This window comes from Zea mays, chromosome 2 (assembly GCF_902167145.1).
Source record: "Zea mays cultivar B73 chromosome 2, Zm-B73-REFERENCE-NAM-5.0, whole genome shotgun sequence".
Taxonomy (NCBI): domain Eukaryota; kingdom Viridiplantae; phylum Streptophyta; class Magnoliopsida; order Poales; family Poaceae; genus Zea; species Zea mays.
The window spans coordinates 21127335-21148606 of record NC_050097.1 but is presented as its reverse complement, the minus strand read 5'-3'; the positions used below and the strand labels follow the sequence as shown (position 1 = coordinate 21148606).

At 41.2% G+C, this 21272-nt stretch overlaps 1 protein-coding gene and 1 long non-coding RNA gene across 2 annotated transcripts; one reads left to right on the top strand and one right to left on the bottom strand.

Annotated features, from left to right (window-relative positions):
* Positions 1-729: 729 nt before the first annotated feature.
* LOC103646109 (uncharacterized) lies at positions 730-2892 on the bottom strand. The gene is made up of 2 exons (XR_002267109.1): positions 2805-2892; positions 730-897 (listed from the first exon to the last, which is right to left on the bottom strand). It is a non-coding gene; the product is annotated as an uncharacterized lncRNA (long non-coding RNA).
* Positions 2893-15516: 12624 nt separating this feature from the next.
* On the top strand, positions 15517-20056 carry LOC103648464 (uncharacterized). Its single transcript, XM_020549267.1, has 6 exons — positions 15517-15568; positions 18480-18600; positions 18694-18941; positions 19021-19224; positions 19333-19629; positions 19709-20056. The coding sequence occupies exons 1-5, from the start codon at positions 15518-15520 to the stop codon at positions 19462-19464; spliced, it is 756 nt and encodes a 251-aa protein (XP_020404856.1). The 5' UTR covers position 15517; the 3' UTR covers positions 19465-19629; positions 19709-20056.
* Positions 20057-21272: the final 1216 nt, after the last annotated feature.

The window sequence follows — 21272 nt, the reverse complement described above, 5'->3', positions numbered from 1 at the left end:
CGAGAAGTTCGGCGATCCGAATCGATTAATACCCAGCTGGGGATCTCCAACCACACGACATATGTAGCACTTAACCCTTGCATATGTCAACTCGCCACCGGGTTTCTCAAGACCAGAATGGGTCCCCGCCAACCGAGAGCTCAATACCCCACCATCCAGCCTCTTGCCAGGTGGATACACGATACTCTCGCCATCTCTCCACTCCCATTGCGGGCCGGCCTTTCTGGTATTGGTCCAGCCGAGGCTAAGCTTACCCATGATGAGGCATGTGGCCAGTTAAAGGGTCCTAGATCAGCAGACCAACAATCGGAACGGTCCTTAATCGACACAGACGGGCGACCTTTCCTGCTCAACGTCTGGTCTCATCTTATTATTTAACACCCAAACCATGTACCTGACAGAGGTACTATACTTGAATGATGAATTCATCACTGCAGATGATGCGCTCACCATTACAAGTCCATTTTCATAAAACAAACCCATACCGAGTGTCACACATCATTCTTTTAAAAAGAAACAAGTTTTAATTCTCTAGGCAGGGCTAAGCCTCATTAGTTCTTTTTGTAAAACAGGTATCAAGGAGGATAATCAAATTCCAAGGAATGGCAATGCATCAACTGTTTCATCACTCAACTCCTATCACCTAATGCAGCATATAAGTGATAAAAGTTTTAAAACAACAAGGAGGTGGCAAATGCACCGGGGCTTGCCTGGGATAACACTACGTTAGTGTTGTTAATTGATGACCACTTGGTGACCATATTCATCTCGGCACTTGATAGGTCCATCTCTCATTAGGTCGATTCGTCAACATCGTTTGTCGGAGTAGTTCATCATTTCATCATCTTGAGATCAACTCGGCTCTTGAACTCCGCCTCACGTGATCAGCTAGCGTACCTAATGAGATGCATAATGTGCATGCATGAATCATATAGAAAATAACACAAACTATAATAATGCTATGTAATAGAGAATTGCTTATTTAACGGCGATGCACATTACAACACACATAAGCAAATATTAGATATCGATATATCACCAAGTACAACAAGCACACTTTTCTAGCTTAAACGGATCTAACTCAACTATACTTCACCTAGGTTTACCGATATTTTCATCGCATAATAAACATCTAAACCTAACCTTCACACGACGATAACTGATTAATCCTAAAATCAACCACTAAAATAGCACTACGTACTAAAGGAAAGCATCAAATTCAGCATACAATTAAAAACAATAGAAGCATACTGATAGAATCAACTCACTAATCTATTTACAATAACACTACACCTGTCTTACGTATTCCCCAACACAATCACATGACCTATAAAATATTAATACACTCTTAGTCTACTCTGCACCTCGAACCTAATCTTTGTCATATTATTATAAATAATGGGACCACTAAACAAACACTTTATGGCGAGGCACTTCAAAGATCATCTAATATAAACACCATAAATACTTAATACCACCACAATATCTACAATGAAAAGAGAGGAAAGAATCCTTCCCTGTATAACTCAATGGACTAGCACACAAGCACTGCTACGGATCATGAGGTTATCCCAGAGCACATTTACTAAGGACAAAGAATCACTACCACTAATTTATCTATTTAATTTACTCGCCAAGTCAATAGTAGGAAATAACAATTCATCTTACCAACATCAATCAAGAATCGAAAACTAACTAATTACAGATTTTTTTGGACAGCATTCAGCAGTCAATTGTTTTGCTCATAACTCACAAGATCTTAATCCAAAAATATTGACCTAAGACTTTATAGAAAGCTTATAAAGTCCTCTATAACTTTCCTATTATCATCACAACATGATTCGACCTGTAGAAAGGTCAAACAGAACTAAACATAAATTCTGTCCAGATTTGGACAGAATTCGGCTCTTTATTTCAAAAATTCATAACGGGAGTTTCAGACATCCAAATCAGGTGATCCTAGACTTTTTAGAAAGCTAATAGAATTTTCTACAATTCATTTATGAACATTCCAGGTTAATTTAATATATATCAAGGTCAGAAAATATGAGAAAGGCTCTGCTGTCCAAATTGGGACAGATTCAGAGATCCTAACTCAAACAGCTGTAACTTAATTTATAGATCACCAAAAAGGGTGATCCAAATTTCGTTGGAAAGCTTAAGAAAAGTACTACAATTCTCCTATAATTACTAAGAGTTGATTCTCATTTTAGCTTAGCCAAACAATCCAACTTTTGAAACCTGTACAGAATTTGGATAGATTCTGAAACTGGACTTGGAAAAATCATAACTCCTAAACTACTGAACCTATGGTCATGAAATTTTTACACAAGCAAGATAAAAATATTATCTACAAGTTTTATATATAACACTTCTACAGAAAACACGATTTTCTTCACTCAACTATTACCACAACAGAGAGGATGTGTGCAGCAAAATTGAACTCAGGGACAATCAGATTCCTTAAGCGAGATTATGACGAAACAAATAATACATATCTACTTATTAACACAATAACCACATCATAAGCGAGGATACACTTTAACATCACCTAACATACCCATAATTATCACCATTAAAATACAAACAAGGGGATGCTTCCCTGCACACCGAGGGGCAGCACACAGACATGTCAAAAGACCTAGAGATCAATACCTCGCACACCGCCTATATAAAAGAAACCATCGTGACTAATATAACTATTAATCTATTCATCAATTAAATTAGTCGTAAAAACGATGCGTCATACCACTACTAAGTTGACTCGGATGAAAGCAAACATAGCGACGATCTAATGTTTAGACCTTACGTCGAGCACATAGCGAGCGTCGCACTGGCCTCGCTTCTTCTCCATCCAAAAACCTGAGATCTTTCTCTCCGCCACACTCGCACACAAATACACATAACCGCATATCAACATCAATAAAAATCTGCTCGCATTAGAAGAATTAGTGAAATAAAATAAAGGGGTTAGGAATCACCATGACTAAACACGGCGACGACGTCGGGGCTGCGGACGGTGGGGAGGAGCAGAGGGTATGGCCGACCAACAAGGAGGCAGGGAGCAGCGTGGTGAAGGAGATGGGGGGCAGGGCGAGCTCGTCCATGGGAGAGGCAGAGAGCAGTGCCGTAAGATGGAGTAGGGACGGCGGCCATCAGTAGAGAGGGCTGGGCGTGGGAAGCCTCCATGGGCTGCTCGGCTGGGCACCATGGGATATGGATGAGCAGGCGGCGGTGCAGAGCAAGGAACCGAAGATAGAAGATGCGGTGGGGAGAGAGGCTTCCAGGAGCCGTGCGTCACGGCAAGGGAGGAGGCAACGTATGGGATTTTTGTTCCAAGGAAAAGAGTAGATAAGGAACAAGGTAGGGTGTTGATTGGATAAGGCTAACAGTATGTTGGCCGACATGGAGATAAAGAGGATTTTCTATATTTTTTAATTAAAGATACACGGATGATTTAGTTCTGTGGTTTAAATCTAAGCGAGATGTAAATAGGACAAAACAAAAGATATCTGTCAAACAATTACAGAGTACGCTTGATTTGATTTAAAGTCAGATAATTTACTGAAGGAATAAATCTTAATTATAAATCCTCAAATGTGATTTCTCAGCTGACGAGCGGAGACAAAAATTATTTTGCACCAAAAACTTTAGTTGCCGAGATCCGCTTAATTTATCTGGGACAAGATGGTATTGTTCCATTGATTTATCTGGGATCGAATAAATTCGCCCGCAACCAAATACTTGGATTTCTCTACCATAATTAGCGTGCAGGATGAAACCAACCTCGGTTATCGACTTTGAGTGTGTTTTCCTCGAATAGCATGCGCAGTCCAGATTTATGAAATCAGTCGATTCCCAAATTTACACTCGCTAGCACGTCAGACATGCGGCAGTGGAGTGACGGAAGGCGCGACACGTAGTGAAAAGTTGAATCGGTGGCCGATTTGGATAAACGAAAGGGATAGCGGTAGGGAGATAAGGTGCACACAGGGACCTCCGTGGAGACGATACGTGTCTTTCACGTAAGTGAGAAGCTGTGCGTTGTCACACACAGGGTTGCGCCCGCCACACGCGTCACAATGTCAGGCCACAGAGAGACACGTGCAACGCAAGCGTGAAAGAATTTCAAACGAAATTTAAGGAACCAGATTCAATTTCAAGGATTAGAGTTTGGGCAAGACGTCGATGGCTCAACCCAAACGATACTGGATTCGATGTTCCGAAAATTACCAAAGTCTGCATTTTACAAAATAAATTAGGACAATTTAGACAGATGGAGATAGACACGATATCAAAATCGTGATAAACGAGGTTGATTAAAAATTAGTGACCTTTACATTCACAACTATCACATGTTAACGTCCGCACTAGTGGTCGAGCAGACGATAAACACCTGGGGTGTTACACACCGGACAGTGTCCGGTGCGCCAACGGCTCTGAATCTTCAACGGTCGGCTTCGCCAAAGAAGGAAAGAAATCCGCACCGGACAGTGTCCGGTGGTGCACCGGACTGTCCGGTGCGCCAGGCGACAGAAGGCAAAAATTGCCTTCCTGGAATGCTCTCAACGGCTCCTAGCTGCCTTGGGGCTATAAAAGGGACCCCTAGACGCATGGAGGAGTACATCAAGCATTCTCTAAGCATTCCTAAGCACCAAGACTTCAATTCCGCGCATTCGATTCTTTGTGATAGCAACTAGAGCTCCATTTGAGTAGAGCACTTTTTGAGTTGTGTTGAGAGCTCGTGTTGCGACTTGTGTGCGTATTGTCGCTCTGATTTTGTGTCTTGCGTGCATTGCTCATCCCTCCCTTATTTCGTGCTTCTTTGTGAACACCTTTGTAAGGGCGAGAGGCTCCAAGCTGTGGAGATTCCTCGCAAGCGGGATATAGTAAAGTGAAAGCAAAACACTGTGGTATTCAAGTGGGTCTTTGGACCGCTTGAAAGGGGTTGAGTGCAACCCTCGTCCGTTGGGACGCCACAACGTGGAGTAGGCAAGTGTTGGACTTGGCCGAACCACGGGATAAACCACTGTGCCATCTCTGTGTTGATATTCTTGTGGTTATCGTGTTGTGCAAGAACTCCTTTCTAGCCACTTGGCTTTATTGTGCTAACTCTTAACCAAGTTTTGTGGATTAAGTTTCAAGTTTCTACAGGATCACCTATTCACCCCCCTCTCTAGGTGCTTTCAATTGGTATCAGAGCCGTTCTCTTCAAGAAAGGGACTAATCGCCCGAAGAGATGGATCCCAAGGGCAAGGGGATGGTGGTCAACGATAAGGAGAAGGAGTCCTTCGTCAATGATCCAAAGGATGACAAGCCTACTGACTCAGGCTCGGGCCACAAAAGAAAAGACGGGAGGAAGAAGAAGACAAGGCGCATCAAGGAGATAGTCTAATACGACAGCGATGAATCTTCCTCTTCCCAAAAGGACGACGACAACGACTACGAGAAAAAGAAGACGGTTAATTCAAACTTTTCCTTTGATTATTCTCGTATTCCGCAAAGTTCCAATGCTCATTTGCTTTCCATTCCCCTCGGTAAATCCCCCCCACTTTGATGGAGAGGACTACGGATTTTGGAGTCACAAAATGCGTAGCCACTTGTTCTCTCTCCATCCAAGTATATGGGAGATAGTAGAAAATGGAATGCACTTTGATAGTACGGATAGTCCCATGTTCATTAATGAGCAAATTCACAAAAATGCACAAGCTACTACTGTTCTTCTAGCTTCATTGTGCAGGGATGAATACCATAAGGTGAGCGGCTTGGACAACGCCAAGCAGATTTGGGACACCCTCAAAATCTCACATGAGGGGAACGTTCCATGCTCACCAAGATGGAGTTGGTGGAGGGCGAACTTGGGAGATTCGCAATGATCAGGGGCGAGGAGCCAACCCAAACGTACAACTGGCTCAAGACCCTCGTCAACAAAATAAGGAGCTATGGAATCACGCGATGGACGGACCACGACGTCGTCCGCCTAATGCTAAGGTCTTTTACTGTCCTTGATCCACATCTTGTGAACAATATTCGTGAGAATCCTAGGTACACCAAGATGACGCCCGAGGAGATACTTGGAAAGTTCGTAAGCGGGCGGATGATGATCAAGGAGGCTAGATACGTTGATGATGCGTTGAATGGCCCAATCCAAGAGCCTCAAACCATTGCTCTCAAAGCAACGAGGAGCAAGGAAGTGCTACCTAGCAAGGTGGCACAAGTTGAGGCGGCGGGACTCAATGAGGAAGAGATGGCCCTCATCATTAAGCGGTTCAAGACGGCGCTAAGGGGTCGCAAGGAGCATCCCAACAAGAACAAGACGAAGGGGAAACGCTCATGCTTCAAATGTGGTAAGATTGGTCATTTTATCGCTAATTGTCCCAATAATGATAGTGATCAGGAACAAGAAAAGAAGAGGGAAAAGAAGAAGGCTTACAAGAAGGCTAAGGGCGAGGCACACCTTGGAAAGGAGTGGGACTAGAATTGTTCATCGTCCAACTCCGACAACGAAGGACTCGCCACCACCGCCTTCAACAAGTCGGCCCTCTTCCCCAACGAGCGTCACACCTGCCTCATGGCAAGGGAAAAGAAGGTAAGCACTCATAACACTAGTACTTACGCTTCCTCAAGTGATGAAGAATCTAGCGATGATGAAATAGACTATTCATGTTTATTCAAGGGCCTAGATAGAACTAAGGTTGATAAGATTAATGAATTAATTGATGCATTGAATGATAAGAATAGTTTATTAGAAAAGCAAGAGGATCTTTTGTATGAAGAACATGATAAGTATGTAGAAGCACAAAAATCCCTTGCTTTAGAAATTAAGAGGAATGAAATGCTTTCTTGTGAATTGTCTACATGCCATGACTCTATTTCTAGCTTAAAGAGCATAAATGATGATTTGAATGCTAAGTTAGAAATAGCTAATAAATCAACATCTTGTGTAGAACATGTTGCAATTTGCAATAGGTGTAAAGATTTTAATGTTGATGCTTGTAGTGAACATCTAGTTCCAATTTCTAATTTGAATGATGAAGTGGCTAGTCTTAATGCCCAACTTAAGACTAGCAAGAGTGAATTTGACAAACTAAAATTTGCAAGGGATGCCTACACGATTGGTAGACACCCCTCAATTAAGGATGGTCTTGGCTTCAAGAGGGAAGTCAAGAACTTAACAAGCCATAAGGCTTCCATCTCCGCCAAGGAGAAAGGGAAGGCCCCTATGGCTAGTAGTGCTCAAAAGAACCATGCTTTCATGTATCATGATAGGAGACATTCTAGGAATGTTTATAGAAGTTATGATGCTTTTGATTCTCATGCCATGATTGCTTCTAGTTCTTCTATTATGCATGATAGAAATTTGACTAGGAAAAATGTTATTCATTATATGCCTAGAAGAAATGTTGTTCATGTTCCTAGAAAAGTAATGAATGAACCTTCTACGATTTATTATGCTTGCAATGCTTCCTTTGCTATTTGTAGAAAGGATAAGAAGGTAATTGCTAGGAAATTAGGGGCCAAATGTAAGGGAGACAAGACTTGCATTTAGGTCCCTAAGACTATTGTAACTAACCTTGTAGGACCCAACATGAGTTGGGTACCTAAGACCCAAGCCTAAATTTGCCTTGCAGGTTTATGCATCTGGGGGCTCAAGCTGGATTATCGACAGCGGATGCACAAACCACATGATGGGGGAAAAGAGGATGTTCTCTTCCTACGTCAAGAACAAGGATCCCCAAGATTCAATCATATTCGGTGATGGGAACCAAGGCAAGGTGAAAGGGTTAGGAAAAATTGCTATCTCATCCAAGCACTCTATTTCTAATGTGTTCTTAGTTGAGTCGCTTGGATATAACTTGTTGTCTGTGAGTCAACTTTGTAATATGGGATATAACTGTTTATTCACATATTTAGATGTGTCTGTCTTTAGAAGAAGTGATGGTTCATTAGCTTTTAAGGGTGTACTAGACGACAAACTTTATTTAGTTGATTTTGCAAAAGAGGAGGTCGGTCTAGATGCATGCTTAATTGCTAAGACTAGCATGGGCTGGTTGTGGCATCGCCATTTAGCACATGTGGGGATGAAGAACCTTCACAAGCTTCTAAAGGGAGAACACATGATAGGTCTAAATAATGTAACTTTTGAAAAAGATAGACCTTGTGCAGCTTGTCAAGCAGGTAAACAGGTGGGAAGCTCTCATCATGCCAAAAATGTGATGACAACATCAAGACCCCTGGAGTTACTTCATATGGACCTCTTCGGACCCGTCGCCTATCTAAGCATAGGAGGAAGTAAGTATGGTCTTGTTATAGTTGATGATTTTTCCCGCTTCACTTGGGTATTCTTTTTGCAGGATAAATCTGAAACCCAAGGGACCCTCAAGCGCTTCCTAAGGAGAGCTCAAAATGAGTTTGAGCTCAAGGTGAAGAAGATAAGGAGCGACAACGGGTCCGAGTTCAAGAACCTTCAAGTGGAGGAGTATCTTGAGGAGGAAGGAATCAAGCACGAGTTCTCCGCTCCCTACACACCACAGCAAAATGGTGTGGTAGAGAGGAAGAACAGAACGCTACTAGACATGGCGAGGACGATGCTTGGTGAATTCAAGACGCCCGAACGGTTTTGGACGGAAGCCGTGAGCACGGCTTGCCACGCCATAAACCGGGTCTACCTTCATCGCCTCCTCAAGAAGACTTCATATGAGCTTCTAACCGGTAACAAACCAAATGTGTCTTTCTTTCGTGTATTTGGGAGCAAATGTTACATTCTAGTGAAGAAAGGTAGGAATTCTAAGTTTGCTCCCAAAGCTGTAGAAGGGTTTTTATTAGGTTTTGATTCAAATACAAAGGCGTATAGGGTCTTCAACAAATCATCGGGTTTGGTTGAAGTCTCTAGCGACGTTGTATTTGACGAGACTAATGGCTCTCCAAGAGAGCAAGTTGTTGATCTTGATGATGTAGATGAAGAAGATGTTCCAATGGCCGCAATGCGCACCATGGCGATTGGAGATGTGAGGCCACACTACACCATGACACAATTTTAGCGTCAAACATCTGACGGTAAAAATAGACGTTTTGCGACAAAAAATGTGTCACAAAATATTACCATCACACTATCTGTCGGTATTTATTGTATTGGAGTCAACAAATCTGTCGGCAATAATGTCGAGTTATTGTGACAGTCCATCTGTCGGTAAAACTTATTATGCGTGGCGCACAGTCTGTCGGAAAAAAGTAGCATCAGATCGTTTGTCGGTAAATGGATGTCACGATCCTATAGGAAAAAAATAAACGAGCGTGAGTACGTATGTAGGAATCAGGAATCGAACCCGTGACCCTTTGCAAAAAGAGAAGACACAGAACCATTGAACTAGTGATGAGTATTCAATCTGCTTTCGGTATTGATTTTTATAAACATGTACACGTTAGTTATTGAAGGGGATACAACACATCGGCCCAGTAAAAAACCTGGCGCCGTACGTACGTGTCCCGCGCGACTCTAGCAACAGGCGGCGGCGCTTGAGAGGGTCGAGGGCGGCGCGGGCGAGTAGGCCGGCGCGGGCGAGCAGGCCGGCGCGGGCGAGCAGGCCGGCGCGGGCGAGCAGACCGGCGCGGGCGAGCAGACCGGCGCGGGCGAGCAGGCCGGCGCGGGCGAGCAGGCCGGCGCGGGCGAGCAGGCCGGCGGGCGAGCAGGCCGGAGGCCGGCGGGCGAGCAGACCGGCGGGCGAGCAGACCGGCGCGGGCGAGCAGGCCGGCGGGCGAGCAGACCGGCGCGCCGTCACCCGTGCGTGCGTCCCTAGACCTAACAGCAGCGACTGCGCCCCGGCGTGCAGGCTTCTTCATCACCTGCGACGGCGGTCGCGAGCACCAGGCCACCCGCGAGGCGCTCTCCCTCCTCGACTCCGTAAGCTGCTCCCCAGTTTTCCGCATCTCTGTGTTTGTCATTGGCCGGCATGTAGTGTGGCCGTTCCTTGCGATGCACGCCCGCTAGGTGTTCGTCAAAGTGTTCTTGTCCTTTCTTAGAGAAGCAACCTCTCCAGACTCCAGCGAAAGTTTCGCATGGGGAGATGTGATGGCTTGTGATGGCAGCAAAGTTTCGCATGAGAGACGCATGGTGTATGTATAGCGAGCAGGAAAACACGTCCATGAAGCAGACCAACAAGAACTTTGTAGTGGCGGGAGGGAGACGAACCTGTTGTGGCGGCGGCGAGGAAGGCGATCTCCGATTGGCGGCAGTGAACATGAAATCTCAACTCTGCGATGGAAAGACGTATCGATGGATAGATTGCAGGGGCAATGTGGTCAGCTGAGAAGACGAAGGGAAAGGAGTAGGAGATAATTGAAATAATTTTAAAAAATATTAGACTGCTATTAAGAATGACAATATCACTTCTAAATACTATTAGTGAGACGATGGAGTTCAGAGTACTCTAATAGAGAAGCCTGTTAAAACAAATATTATAATAGCAAAAAAAAACTCGAAGAAGACAACTGTTAGGCCCCGTTTGTTTAGTTGGAATGCCGGCGCGGGCGAGCAGGCGGCGGCGATTGAGAGGTAGCCTACTAGTGTTAGCTCCCTGAAATTTTGCTTGTGTGTTGGTTGCGATTGGATACCTGGTTTTAGCATTATTAGTAGGGTTGTATAATGTGATGGAACTCCATCTCCGGCGCGGCGGCAACCAGCTGCCGAGGGAGGAGCCCTAGCGCGCGGAACAGTAGACGGCGACGCGCTATCGGTGACGGGGATACAGCGACATCGTCCCCCTCGGCCCCTCCTCCATCTCCGGCGTGGCGGCGCCAGTAGCCGGCGTGCAGGTACGGGGTCGAGTCTCCGGTCTCCCTGTTTTCTGTAGTGTGCTCTGTTGTAGTCTGTAGGCAGGCGCGAATTAGGATTTTGGATTGGGGAGGGGACAGGCCGAACAGCGGGACGGGGACGAGACCAATCCTTCGAATATCAACTATCAACATAATAATGTCTAAAACAACATAGTGCAAAATGATGCAGCGCCAAGATATATAGAACTATTTAATGCCTTGACAAAAGTAAAAATATGCCAATATATGTTTTGAGATAAAAAGACACCTGTTCAATATGTTCCAGCTTCTATCCAATAAATTACATATTTATTAACTTGAATTTAGCTTTCCGAGAACTAGCAAGATCATAGGAATCAATGATGTCATCAGAACTGATAGTCGCAGCCAACTCTTTTTCAATGTAAACAACCAAGTAATCGCGGAGAAAGGCATCTCCAATTTTATTCATAGCTGAAAAAGCTCTTTTGGTGGTCGTTGTTGATACTGTAAGAGTTATGACTAATCTTAGCAACCTTTCCACCATTGGATAAGAAGCACTTTTACCTGTCTTAACTAGCCCACATGTCAAGTCAGCATGGACATCAGCAGCTACCAAAGTGCTAGAATCAACTGGCTTAAAGAAACGATGAAGTGTTGTTCTTGGTCTCTTTTGACTCTTCATATCTTTATTGAACTGAAATTGAAAGCTAAAATATTACCATCACACTATTTGTCACAAATTCGGCTTTTATCTTTCACTTGTAATGATTCCCCCTTTTCCAGCCTTTTTGCACAAATATTGTGAAGCTGGGAAGGGTATATTTCATCTTATTATTTGTTAAGGTACAACATGGATAAAAGGTGGATGAATGAACCTAGGTATATTTCTGACAATGTTCTATAAACCATTATTTTGTAGTAATCACCTTTGACCAACATATCATTTTTGTACCTAATATTTATAGGCACACGAAGGTCTACATAGATGGGATAGCTGGATTTATTGAGTTTGCGTTTAGCAATTCTATAGGTGGAAATAGAATTCTATGTCCTTGTAGAAAATGTGTTAATTCTCTATGGAAAGATGAAAATGAAGTTCGTGCGCACTTGATATGTGATGGCTTTCAAGAGGGATACAAAAGGTGGACTTATCATGGAGAAACAGACTCTATGCCTATTAATAGTCATGACTATAGTGATATAGAGGCTGCAAACAATTCAGATGAAGATGACATAGCCAATTTGGTTCAAGACATGGCTGGTGGTCTAGATGATAAAGGGGATTTTGAAGTATCTGATGGTTTAGATGAAACTGATGTAGATTTAGAAGCCATCAATCAGTTAGTGAAAGATAATACCCAAGAGCTATACCCAGGGTGTAAGAAGTTCTCAAAGTTGCATTTCTTAATAAGAATTCTTCACTTGAAATTGCTTGGAGGGTGGACAGATAAAAGTTTTGATATGCTACTAGATCTACTAATGGAGGCTTTCCCTGATGGCTTGGCATTGCCAAAAAATTTCAATGAAGCAAAGAAAGTAATTAAGTGTCTAGGACTCGGGTATATCAAAATTGATGCATGTGAAAATGATTGCATTTTGTTTAGGAAGGAGTATGCTAATTGTGATGCATGTCCCACATGTGAAAGGTCACGCTGGAAATCAAAAAGGAGAAGTTTAAATGGAAAACGTGTACACAAGGTTCCATGCAAAGTTCTTCGCTATTTTCCAATAAAAAGAAGGCTTCAGAGGTTATTTCTATCATCTAAGACAGCAAGTGACATGAGGTGGCACAATGAGGAGCGTATACAAGATGGATTACTAAGGCATCCTGCAGATTCACCTCTCTGGAAGGATTTTGACCAAAAGCACCCAGTGTTTGCTTCTGACAGTCGCAACATTAGACTTGCTTTAGCTACAGATGGTTTTAATCCGTTTAGGTCCATGAATGTTAGCTATAGCATTTGGCCTGTTATTCTCATCCCATATAACTTTGCACCATGGTTGTGTATGAAGCAAACAAATTTCATTATCTCATTGTTGATTCCGGGCCGTAGATCTCCTGGTAGTGATATAGATGTTTATTTTGAGCCACTAATTGATGATCTGCTAGATATGTTTGTTGAAGGGGTGAGAACATACGATTCTGCAAAGCATGAGTATTTTCAATTACGTGCTGCAATAATATGGACCATATCTGATTATCCAGGCCTAGGGTACATTGCAGCATGTACTACATCTGGTGAAGTAGCATGTATTGAATGCCACTCATATACATGTTCTCTACGATTGAAACAAGGTACAAAAAATTGTTATATGGGACACCGTAGATTCCTGGGCCCAAACCATCCATATAGATTTGATCTAGATTCGTTTGATGGTAAAGTTGAGGACAGGCCAGCGCCTAGACCACTTTCTGGAGAGGAAGTTTTATTGCAAACAGAGAATATGCACACAGTGCATGGGAAAGGTTGCCAACATAAAAAGAAAGCAAAAAAGAAGGAAGGGGAGCCTACTATCATATGGAAAAGGAGGTCTATTTTTTTAGGCTTCCATATTGGAAGGATTTAATGTTACGACATAATTTAGATGTCATGCATATCGAGAAGAATGTGTGTGATAACATTGTCAACACCCTCCTAGGCATTCAACGAAAGTCCAAGGATAACTTGAAATATCGTTTGGATCTTCAGTCCCTAGGCATTCGAACTGAGCTTCATCCTATTCCAGTGGGTGACAAGTTATATTTACCACCAGCATCATATACAATGAGTGCGTCCGAGAAGACGTTATTTTGTGAGGTACTGAAAGGAGTAAAATTTCCAGATGGATATGCATCAGATATAAGAAACAATGTGGATGTGAAGGAGAAGAAGCTTGTTGGGCTAAAGAGCCATGATAACCATGTTTTGATACAATATTTACTCCCACTTGCTGTGAGAAGGATTTTACCAGAAATAGTTAGTGCTGCACTTATTCGTGTGAGCAATTTTTTCAAGCAAATCTATTCACCAGTTATTCGTATAAGCGATATGCATAAGCTAGAGTCAGAAATAGCTGAGACTCTAAGCATTCTTGAGACTATATTCTTGCCATCCTTTTTTGATATTATGGTACACTTAATGGTTCATCTCCCTACTCAAGTCAGAATTGCTGGCCCTGTTCAATTTCGTAATATGTACCCAGTGGAGAGGTAAATTTTAAAATATTTTAGCAATAAATTAAACTTAGTTTTACTCAAAGGAAGGTTTAACATATATGCCATTTCTCCTTTATAGGTTTTTAATGAGATGTAAGGGCCATGTTCGCACTAGGAGTCACCCAGAGGGGTCAATTGCAGAAAGTTATCTATTTGATGAGAGTCTCACATTCTGTTCTCGCTATTTACATGGTGAAACTAGATTTAACCGGAAAAAAAGAAATGATGATGGCTTCAATGTTGATTTAATCAATACCACCCCTTTCTTCCATAACATAGGTCGTGGATTGGTTGGTAAGCGTAGTGTCACATTAGACCACAAAACATGGCTTCAAGCACATAGATATGTCTTGTTCAACTATGACCATATAGAGCCTTACTTGAAGTAAGTTGAACATTATATTTTATAATCAATATCATCCATTTATTTCATGATTACTAAATTATAATGTTTGTTTAGTAAACATATAGAATACCTTTAATCTGCTGGTCATCAAAATCAAAGAGCAATCAGTCGTTTACACTATGAGACTTTTCACGAGTGGTTTAAGTCACACGTAAGTATCTAGGAAACTGTTTATATAGAGTATAGTTCCACATTATTTTTTAGTGCAATAACAATCTTCAATATCATCAGGTGGAAACAACGAGTGAGGAAGTACCTGAGGAGATAACAATATTAGCTAAGGAGCCTAACATGGTTGCACATTCTTATGATAGTTATTCTATAAATGGGATAAATTTCCATACACATTCTTATGATGTGGGTAGGTCAGTGCAGTGTAGTGGTGTAGCCCTAGTTGCACATGCAACAAGTTTTGATGGGACAAACAATAATAACCCAGTATCAATGAGCAAAACTTATTATGGTGTTATAAAAGACATTCTTGAGCTGAACTACCATCACCAGGGAAAAATAGTATTGTTCAAATGTGATTGGATTGATAACCGAGTACGAGACAAATGGGTCAAAATAGACAAGTTTGGGGTGACAATGGTCAACTTCAAGCATTTATTCAATACCGGTGACAAGGAATTAGATGAGCCATTTATTTTTGCATCTCAAGCAACTCAAGTTTACTATGTGCAAGATCCTATTGATGCTGATTGGTTTGCTGTTTTAAAGTCAAAACAACGTGACATGTATGATATGGAAGAAAGGCTAGACAATAGTACAAAAATAGGTTCTTTCTTGCCAGATTTGGATGCAAACACGCAAGTGAATGTATCTATTGGTGGTAGTTGTGTTAGGACTGATATAGATGGAATAATGGTTGCTGAAAACCAACCTAGCAAGTAAGATATGTTTATATCTGTTTACGCAAAAATGTTTCATTTTACGTTGTAATCTCTTTGTCTTGAATCTTGATTGTAATCTCTTTATGTCTTGATTTAGGAGGAAAGTTTGTAAGAGGAAGAGGAATGGGTAAAGAAACAGAGGTCAATGAATATGAACTACAAAGGGCTGCCAACATAAAAGAAAATTTGAAGCGGATGAGATCTCTTAATCTCCATGTACATAGTACTATGGTTAGTGAAGAAGCAAATGGATCACATCAAGCCAATAAGAAACATAAGGTTAATGTATTTCCCTATTTAATAAGTTCATGTTTTTTACATTTAATTTAATAGTACCACAATCTATTTAATACTGCTTGTACTTTCTTTCCAATATTTCAGTTTCAGACTTTCAGTTCTGCTGCTACTGCTATATTTCCATTCCAATTTCAGACTTTCATTTCTGCTGCTTCACTGCTTGTAATTTCAGACTCAGTGACCATTGAATTAACCAGTGACCATTGAAATTCACCAGTCACAAGTAACTAGATTTTTCTGCCATAGCCACATAAATTCACCAGTGACCATTGAAAATGGGCTGTTAGGCCCTTGTGATTTTCAGATGATAAATAGCAGTCAGTGCCAATTTCAGTGTTTGACTCAAACCTTGGAGAGTTCCTGTAGCTTAGTTGTAGGGATTTGGGCAAAGGTATCTTTGGTAAGTGGTAGCTTAATTCAAGAAGAATAAGGGGACTGAGGTAATTAAGCCTGGCACTACATAAAAAATTTAAAAGAAAATCAATGCTCATATGGACTGACAGGTAGTGGCAACTGAGGGTTATTCAGTCGCTGAAGAACCATAGGACTGCATGTGGCACCTAGATTGGGGCTCTTTGGTACTCAAACCATGCAGTTTTTGGCTGAAGCTTCTGTAGTAAGTTGGTAGACCATAGAACTTTTTATAGGTTGTATGGCTTGGTGCTACACAAAATGTGAGGAAAGTGATTCCCAATTTGCCCTGTCAGACTGTGCAGATGGAGTTGGTTTCAGATAACAGAAATAAAAACCAGGGCAGGATGCTTGACTTTGGGGCAATGTAACACAAAATTCATGTATTATTAGATATGTAATGTTATAGCAAAGTGGAAGGCCAATACTTGGTAAACAAGTTTGGTGTAATGGGCAAGGTCTGTCCTTATGTGGAATTCGAAGGGAAGTGGGGAGGAAATTAATATTTCAGTCGATTGATCAGATTCTAGTTTTTCTTTTTCAAAATGTCTAAAGAATATCCTGATCCCTTATCCTTTCTAGCAGTTTCTGGGCAGCTTGTAGATAGAGTTAACTTGGGATTCGAAAGTGGAGTATTGGAAATATTTTTTAACTACCCTGAGTGCAGAGAGGAGATAAGTGTGGGGCATGTTCCTTGAAGATGACTCAGTTGCTGATTTGCTTTGTTGAAGATGACATAGCCAATTTACTAACTAGTTTTACCTCAAGGAACTCCACTGTTTTGCATAACTCAAAGTTCATTTTTTTCGACTCATCCAATTCCTGCTCTTTTTGCGTAAGACGACCGTGTAATTCCTGTTCTGTCTCCGCCGTAAGAGGTAATCTGATGTTCTGCCAACTGTTCAGATTAACAGCGCTACTGTTCTTTCACCCTGTGTTCTTCAACCCATTGTCAGCCAAAACATTGCAGGCCCTCCCTCCTGAGATCGCCCCATCCCCGACAGTGATGCTATCCTCAAGTCTGCCTACGCCAACCCTGCTATGCTAAACAGTTTTTTTATGGCGCTGATGATTGACAGTATCTCACCAGGAAAAATTGCACCACCACTAACTGCAGTTGACTGAATTGATGTCCAGACGACTGAAATCGAGGAGGGGTGTAGTTAATTTTATGAATTCACCCACCAATCACACAATGTAGAAAGCATCACCAAGACATCAAGTAATTTCAAGTAAGCGAAGTAGCGCACTCATCAGCAGAGGATGGACCATTATTAGGTCAAAAAAGGGACACGAGGCCGTGCCGTAGCAGTAACATAAACCAGAAGTCACATTGTTCTTCAGTTGCACGAATATCTGTTTTTATGTCAGCGCCATAAAACGATATTGGTGAAACAAAAACTGCCATGAGACAACCAGTCTCCGGATCCCTATATTTCTGTAGGCTAATAAGCAACTACTTATAGAAGCCACATCACTCCCAGTTCAGTTATAGAAGCATCACGACGAAAATTTCCAGTACTGCTACGGAACCGATCACTAGAACGTCAGATTACCTCTTACAGCGGAGACAGATCAGCATGACGGCAGATTACCTCTTACTGCGGAGACAGAATAGGAATTTTCCAGTACTGCTCTTTTTTCGACTCATCCAATTCCTGTTCTAACATGTAGGTATGCATGTAATTGGAAAATGAAACCATGTAAACAGATTGTATTTACATTTTATTAATTGCCACTATATCACAGTAACTGGGCATTCTAACTGAAACTGTTAGGTTGCTTGACTACAAGGCACACGGTATTCTGCACAGCCGCAAACTTACTTTCCTGATAGTGTTCTGGATGTTCACTCACAATGGATTCTGCATGAAAATTAGCAGACCCATTCAGAACTACTTTATTGGGTAAGCTAGGGGGCAACAGAGAAATACTTCCTGGCAACTGAAAGCCTCCAGCAAAATCTGGTTCTGGTTGTTTCATATAACTGCCTTTACACGGTACATGTTGAGCATCACTACAACTGGCAACGCCCAAATAGGTTTCCCACTTGATCATCAGCTGAAACATCACGTGTTGGAATGGCACGGCTGTTCTTGTGCGTTGTTCTAGAAGTACGAGAAGGACGCACTCCACCAGGAAAAACAAACAAAGGGATTTCTTTTCTTTTTACATGGGACACTTCAATGTCCATTCCTTCTTTCCGGTGTTGATATGCACAAATAGTATTCTTAAACTCATTTACAATTCCCCTGATGTCGAATTGCTCAGTTTCTTGAGCTTGGGTAGTTTGTTTTCTCCAAAGACCCATGTTTGCCGTGTGGGTCAGCCATGCACTGCTGGCACTTAATATTACTGTTGTGTGGGTAGTTTATATTACAGCTATATTACTGCTTGAAATTTCTGCTGCTTCACTGCCAATTGGTTGACTGCTTTAATTTCTGAACCTTAAGTTTTAATGTTTTCATTTCTTTGAGTGTAGACAAGGACATTAGCAGCTTCAACTAATGGACCTACTTTGCGATCAAGGACTGAAAGGGATATTGTTGATGAAGAATCTGAAAATAGTTACGAAGAATCTGAAAACCCCATCAATGATGAAGGTAAAAATCAAACAAACTTCAAATTTATTGTAGCAATTTTGAAAATAGTTATGAACAAAGGTTTTCATCTGTTTTATCTCCTGTAATAAGCAGAGCAACCTATTGGGCATCGAAATATAAAGAAAGGAAGGGGCCCAACCTTGAAGAAGAACATATATTCAAGTAGTGGTGGGCCTAAAATCTGCATTACCCTTAATGAATATGGACAACCAGTTGGTAGGAACAGCAAAGAGTTTGGTAATTTCATAGGAACTTTGGTGAGGAAAAATATCCCGGTTTCTTGTGAGGATTGGAGACTAGTTGATTCTAAAAAGAAGTTTGAGTTATGGACAAAAGTGAAGGTAATCTGATTTAGTGAGATAATTTGTCTTAGCCTATTGTCAGTAGATTTGGTAAGCAACTACATTTTTGTTGAAACAGGAATACTATGAAGTGGATGAATCTGGTATAGATTATGTTATAACATCTGCAGCAAAAAAGTGGAGAGAGTTTAAGGCTGACCTAAAGAACAAATATTTTGATGAAACATTGAGTTTTGAAGAGCTTATTGCTAAAAGGGATGAAAGGGTGAAAGAATCTGATTGGGAGTGGTTGATAACTTATTGGATGTCTCCAGAAGCCGAGGTACATGCTGATTTGTTTTTAATTCTTTTTTGAGATATAAACCTTCATTAAACTTTTGTATGAATGAATTTGTATTATTGTTTTGATATATTCATATTTATGTTGTAGGTTCGTACAAACAGAGGTAAAGATAACCGTTCAAAGCTGACTATGTCGCATGCAGCTGGCAGCAAGAGTTATGCTCGTGTGGGGCATGAACTGGTAAAAAAAATTATAATCACTAGTTTGTATAATCATTAGTTTAATTTATGAAAAATCTAGTCAATTACTGGACCAAATCATTTTTTCTTGTAGGCCGAGCAACAAGGACGCCCTGCGAGAAGAGATGAAATATATGTTAGAACACACACACGTAAGAACAAAGAAGGAGATATTGTGCCTCTACCTGGAGCAGAAATATTCATTGTGAGTACACATATTTTTGATTTATGTAATAATTAAAATATAAGTGAACAAAATATAACATATGTGTGGTCCTCTTAAGAATAAATTTGAAGAAGCTGTTGCTGAGAACCCAGAACTGAAGGACAGAAGTATTGAAGATGGTGATTTATATGCACATGTTTTTGGAGAGAAAGAACCAAGAGGTCGTATTCGTGGTTTAGGCTTAGGACCAACTCCACAAGATGTAGGCACCCCTGGAACTCAAATGAAAATATCAACAAAGCTTCAAATGGCATTGCAAGCTCGCAGTCAGTCTGAGCAAGAGGTTAGAGCCTTAAGACAGGATATGAATCAAATGAAAGAAAAAATGGATCAAATTTATCAAATGATGGTAGCAGCTCAAGGGGTGAAACATATAGAAAGCCCATCACAACATGGGTCTAATTCTCGACAGGTGATATAATATTGCATATGTTTAGTCAGTGTAGCATATATCGAGCAGTTCGCCGTCTATCCAGTTAATTAGGCTTGTTTCCTTTATCTCACTAACACTTTTTCCCTTTTTATTTTTCTTTAGAACTCAAGGGTGCATCGGTTAGATGAGGTGGCACATGATTACAATGGTAATGACTATTCACAAAATATGGTTGAAGATGACTTGCAGCTTACTAGGCGAGTTGCAAGCATTGTGGGTCGTCTAAGGAATCGTGAAGATGTTAATACTATTGAAGAGCAAAGTCGCAGGCGAGACATTGCAACAATGGTACCTCAAAGAAATCATGGATCACCTCAAAATGCAGACGATAATCATGTAATTTCTCATCTATCACTTCATATTTATGTTTCATTATTTGAACTTTGTAATCTTACTTCGCATATTTTATTAGGTTGGTAAAGAAGTCATATTATATTCTATGATGAGATCAGAAGTTCCTGTTGCAATAGCAAATATTATCTCAACCGACCCATCCACTAAGGTTGCAGATGTTCCTCTTGGAAGGGAGTTCACACAGGTTTTTGTGACTCGCGTGCTAAAAAGGGAAAGTACTCTGCCACGACCATACTTAGGTGTAGAGAGTATGGGGGATGCTCTTTTTATGCCCGTTGCATGGCCAACAAACAAGGTAATACTACAACCTTGTCTTTTATTTATGTAATTAATGGAACAAGCTTCTAATGTTCTGTATTTTTAGATGGGTCGTAACAAAAAATCAACATTGACCCAAGGTTCTACAGTAGCAGGTAAATATTTTGCCTGAAAATATGTTTTCAGACTCTTGAAATAAATGACATCTAGTTTACAGCAGGTAAATAGTTTACAGTTTACAACAGTTTATAGTTTAGTTTTAGACTTGTATTTTTTGTGAAGGCGCCACTTGTTCTGATCATGATGTGTGGACACAACTTTGTTGAACCTAGCTAAGTCTGAGTCGGTCTTCCAAGTCTAGGGGTCCCTGTCCAAGTTACTTAGTCTAAGTCAAAATTCCTGACTAGACCTAGGTTAGTTTCTTTTCTCTTTTGATGTTTTAGCCATCAATGTACCTGGGATCGATCTTCCTGGGTTCTGTTTTATCAAGATTTGTAACTCAGCCTTCCTGGGATCGATCTTTTATAAAGTTTAGAACCTGAAAGGATTGGTGCTCTGTGTTGGATGGAAGCATAGC

Excerpts from the sequence above, each read along its gene's own strand:
- LOC103648464 (XM_020549267.1), top strand. The coding sequence starts at position 15,518 with ATGGTTAGTGAAGAAGCAAATGGATCACATCAAGCCAATAAGAAACAT. Across the intron at positions 18,942-19,020 it reads AGTTATGGACAAAAGTGAAG|GAATACTATGAAGTGGATGA; the intron begins GTAATCTGATTT and ends TTGTTGAAACAG. Across the intron at positions 19,225-19,332 it reads GGATGTCTCCAGAAGCCGAG|GTTCGTACAAACAGAGGTAA; the intron begins GTACATGCTGAT and ends TTTATGTTGTAG.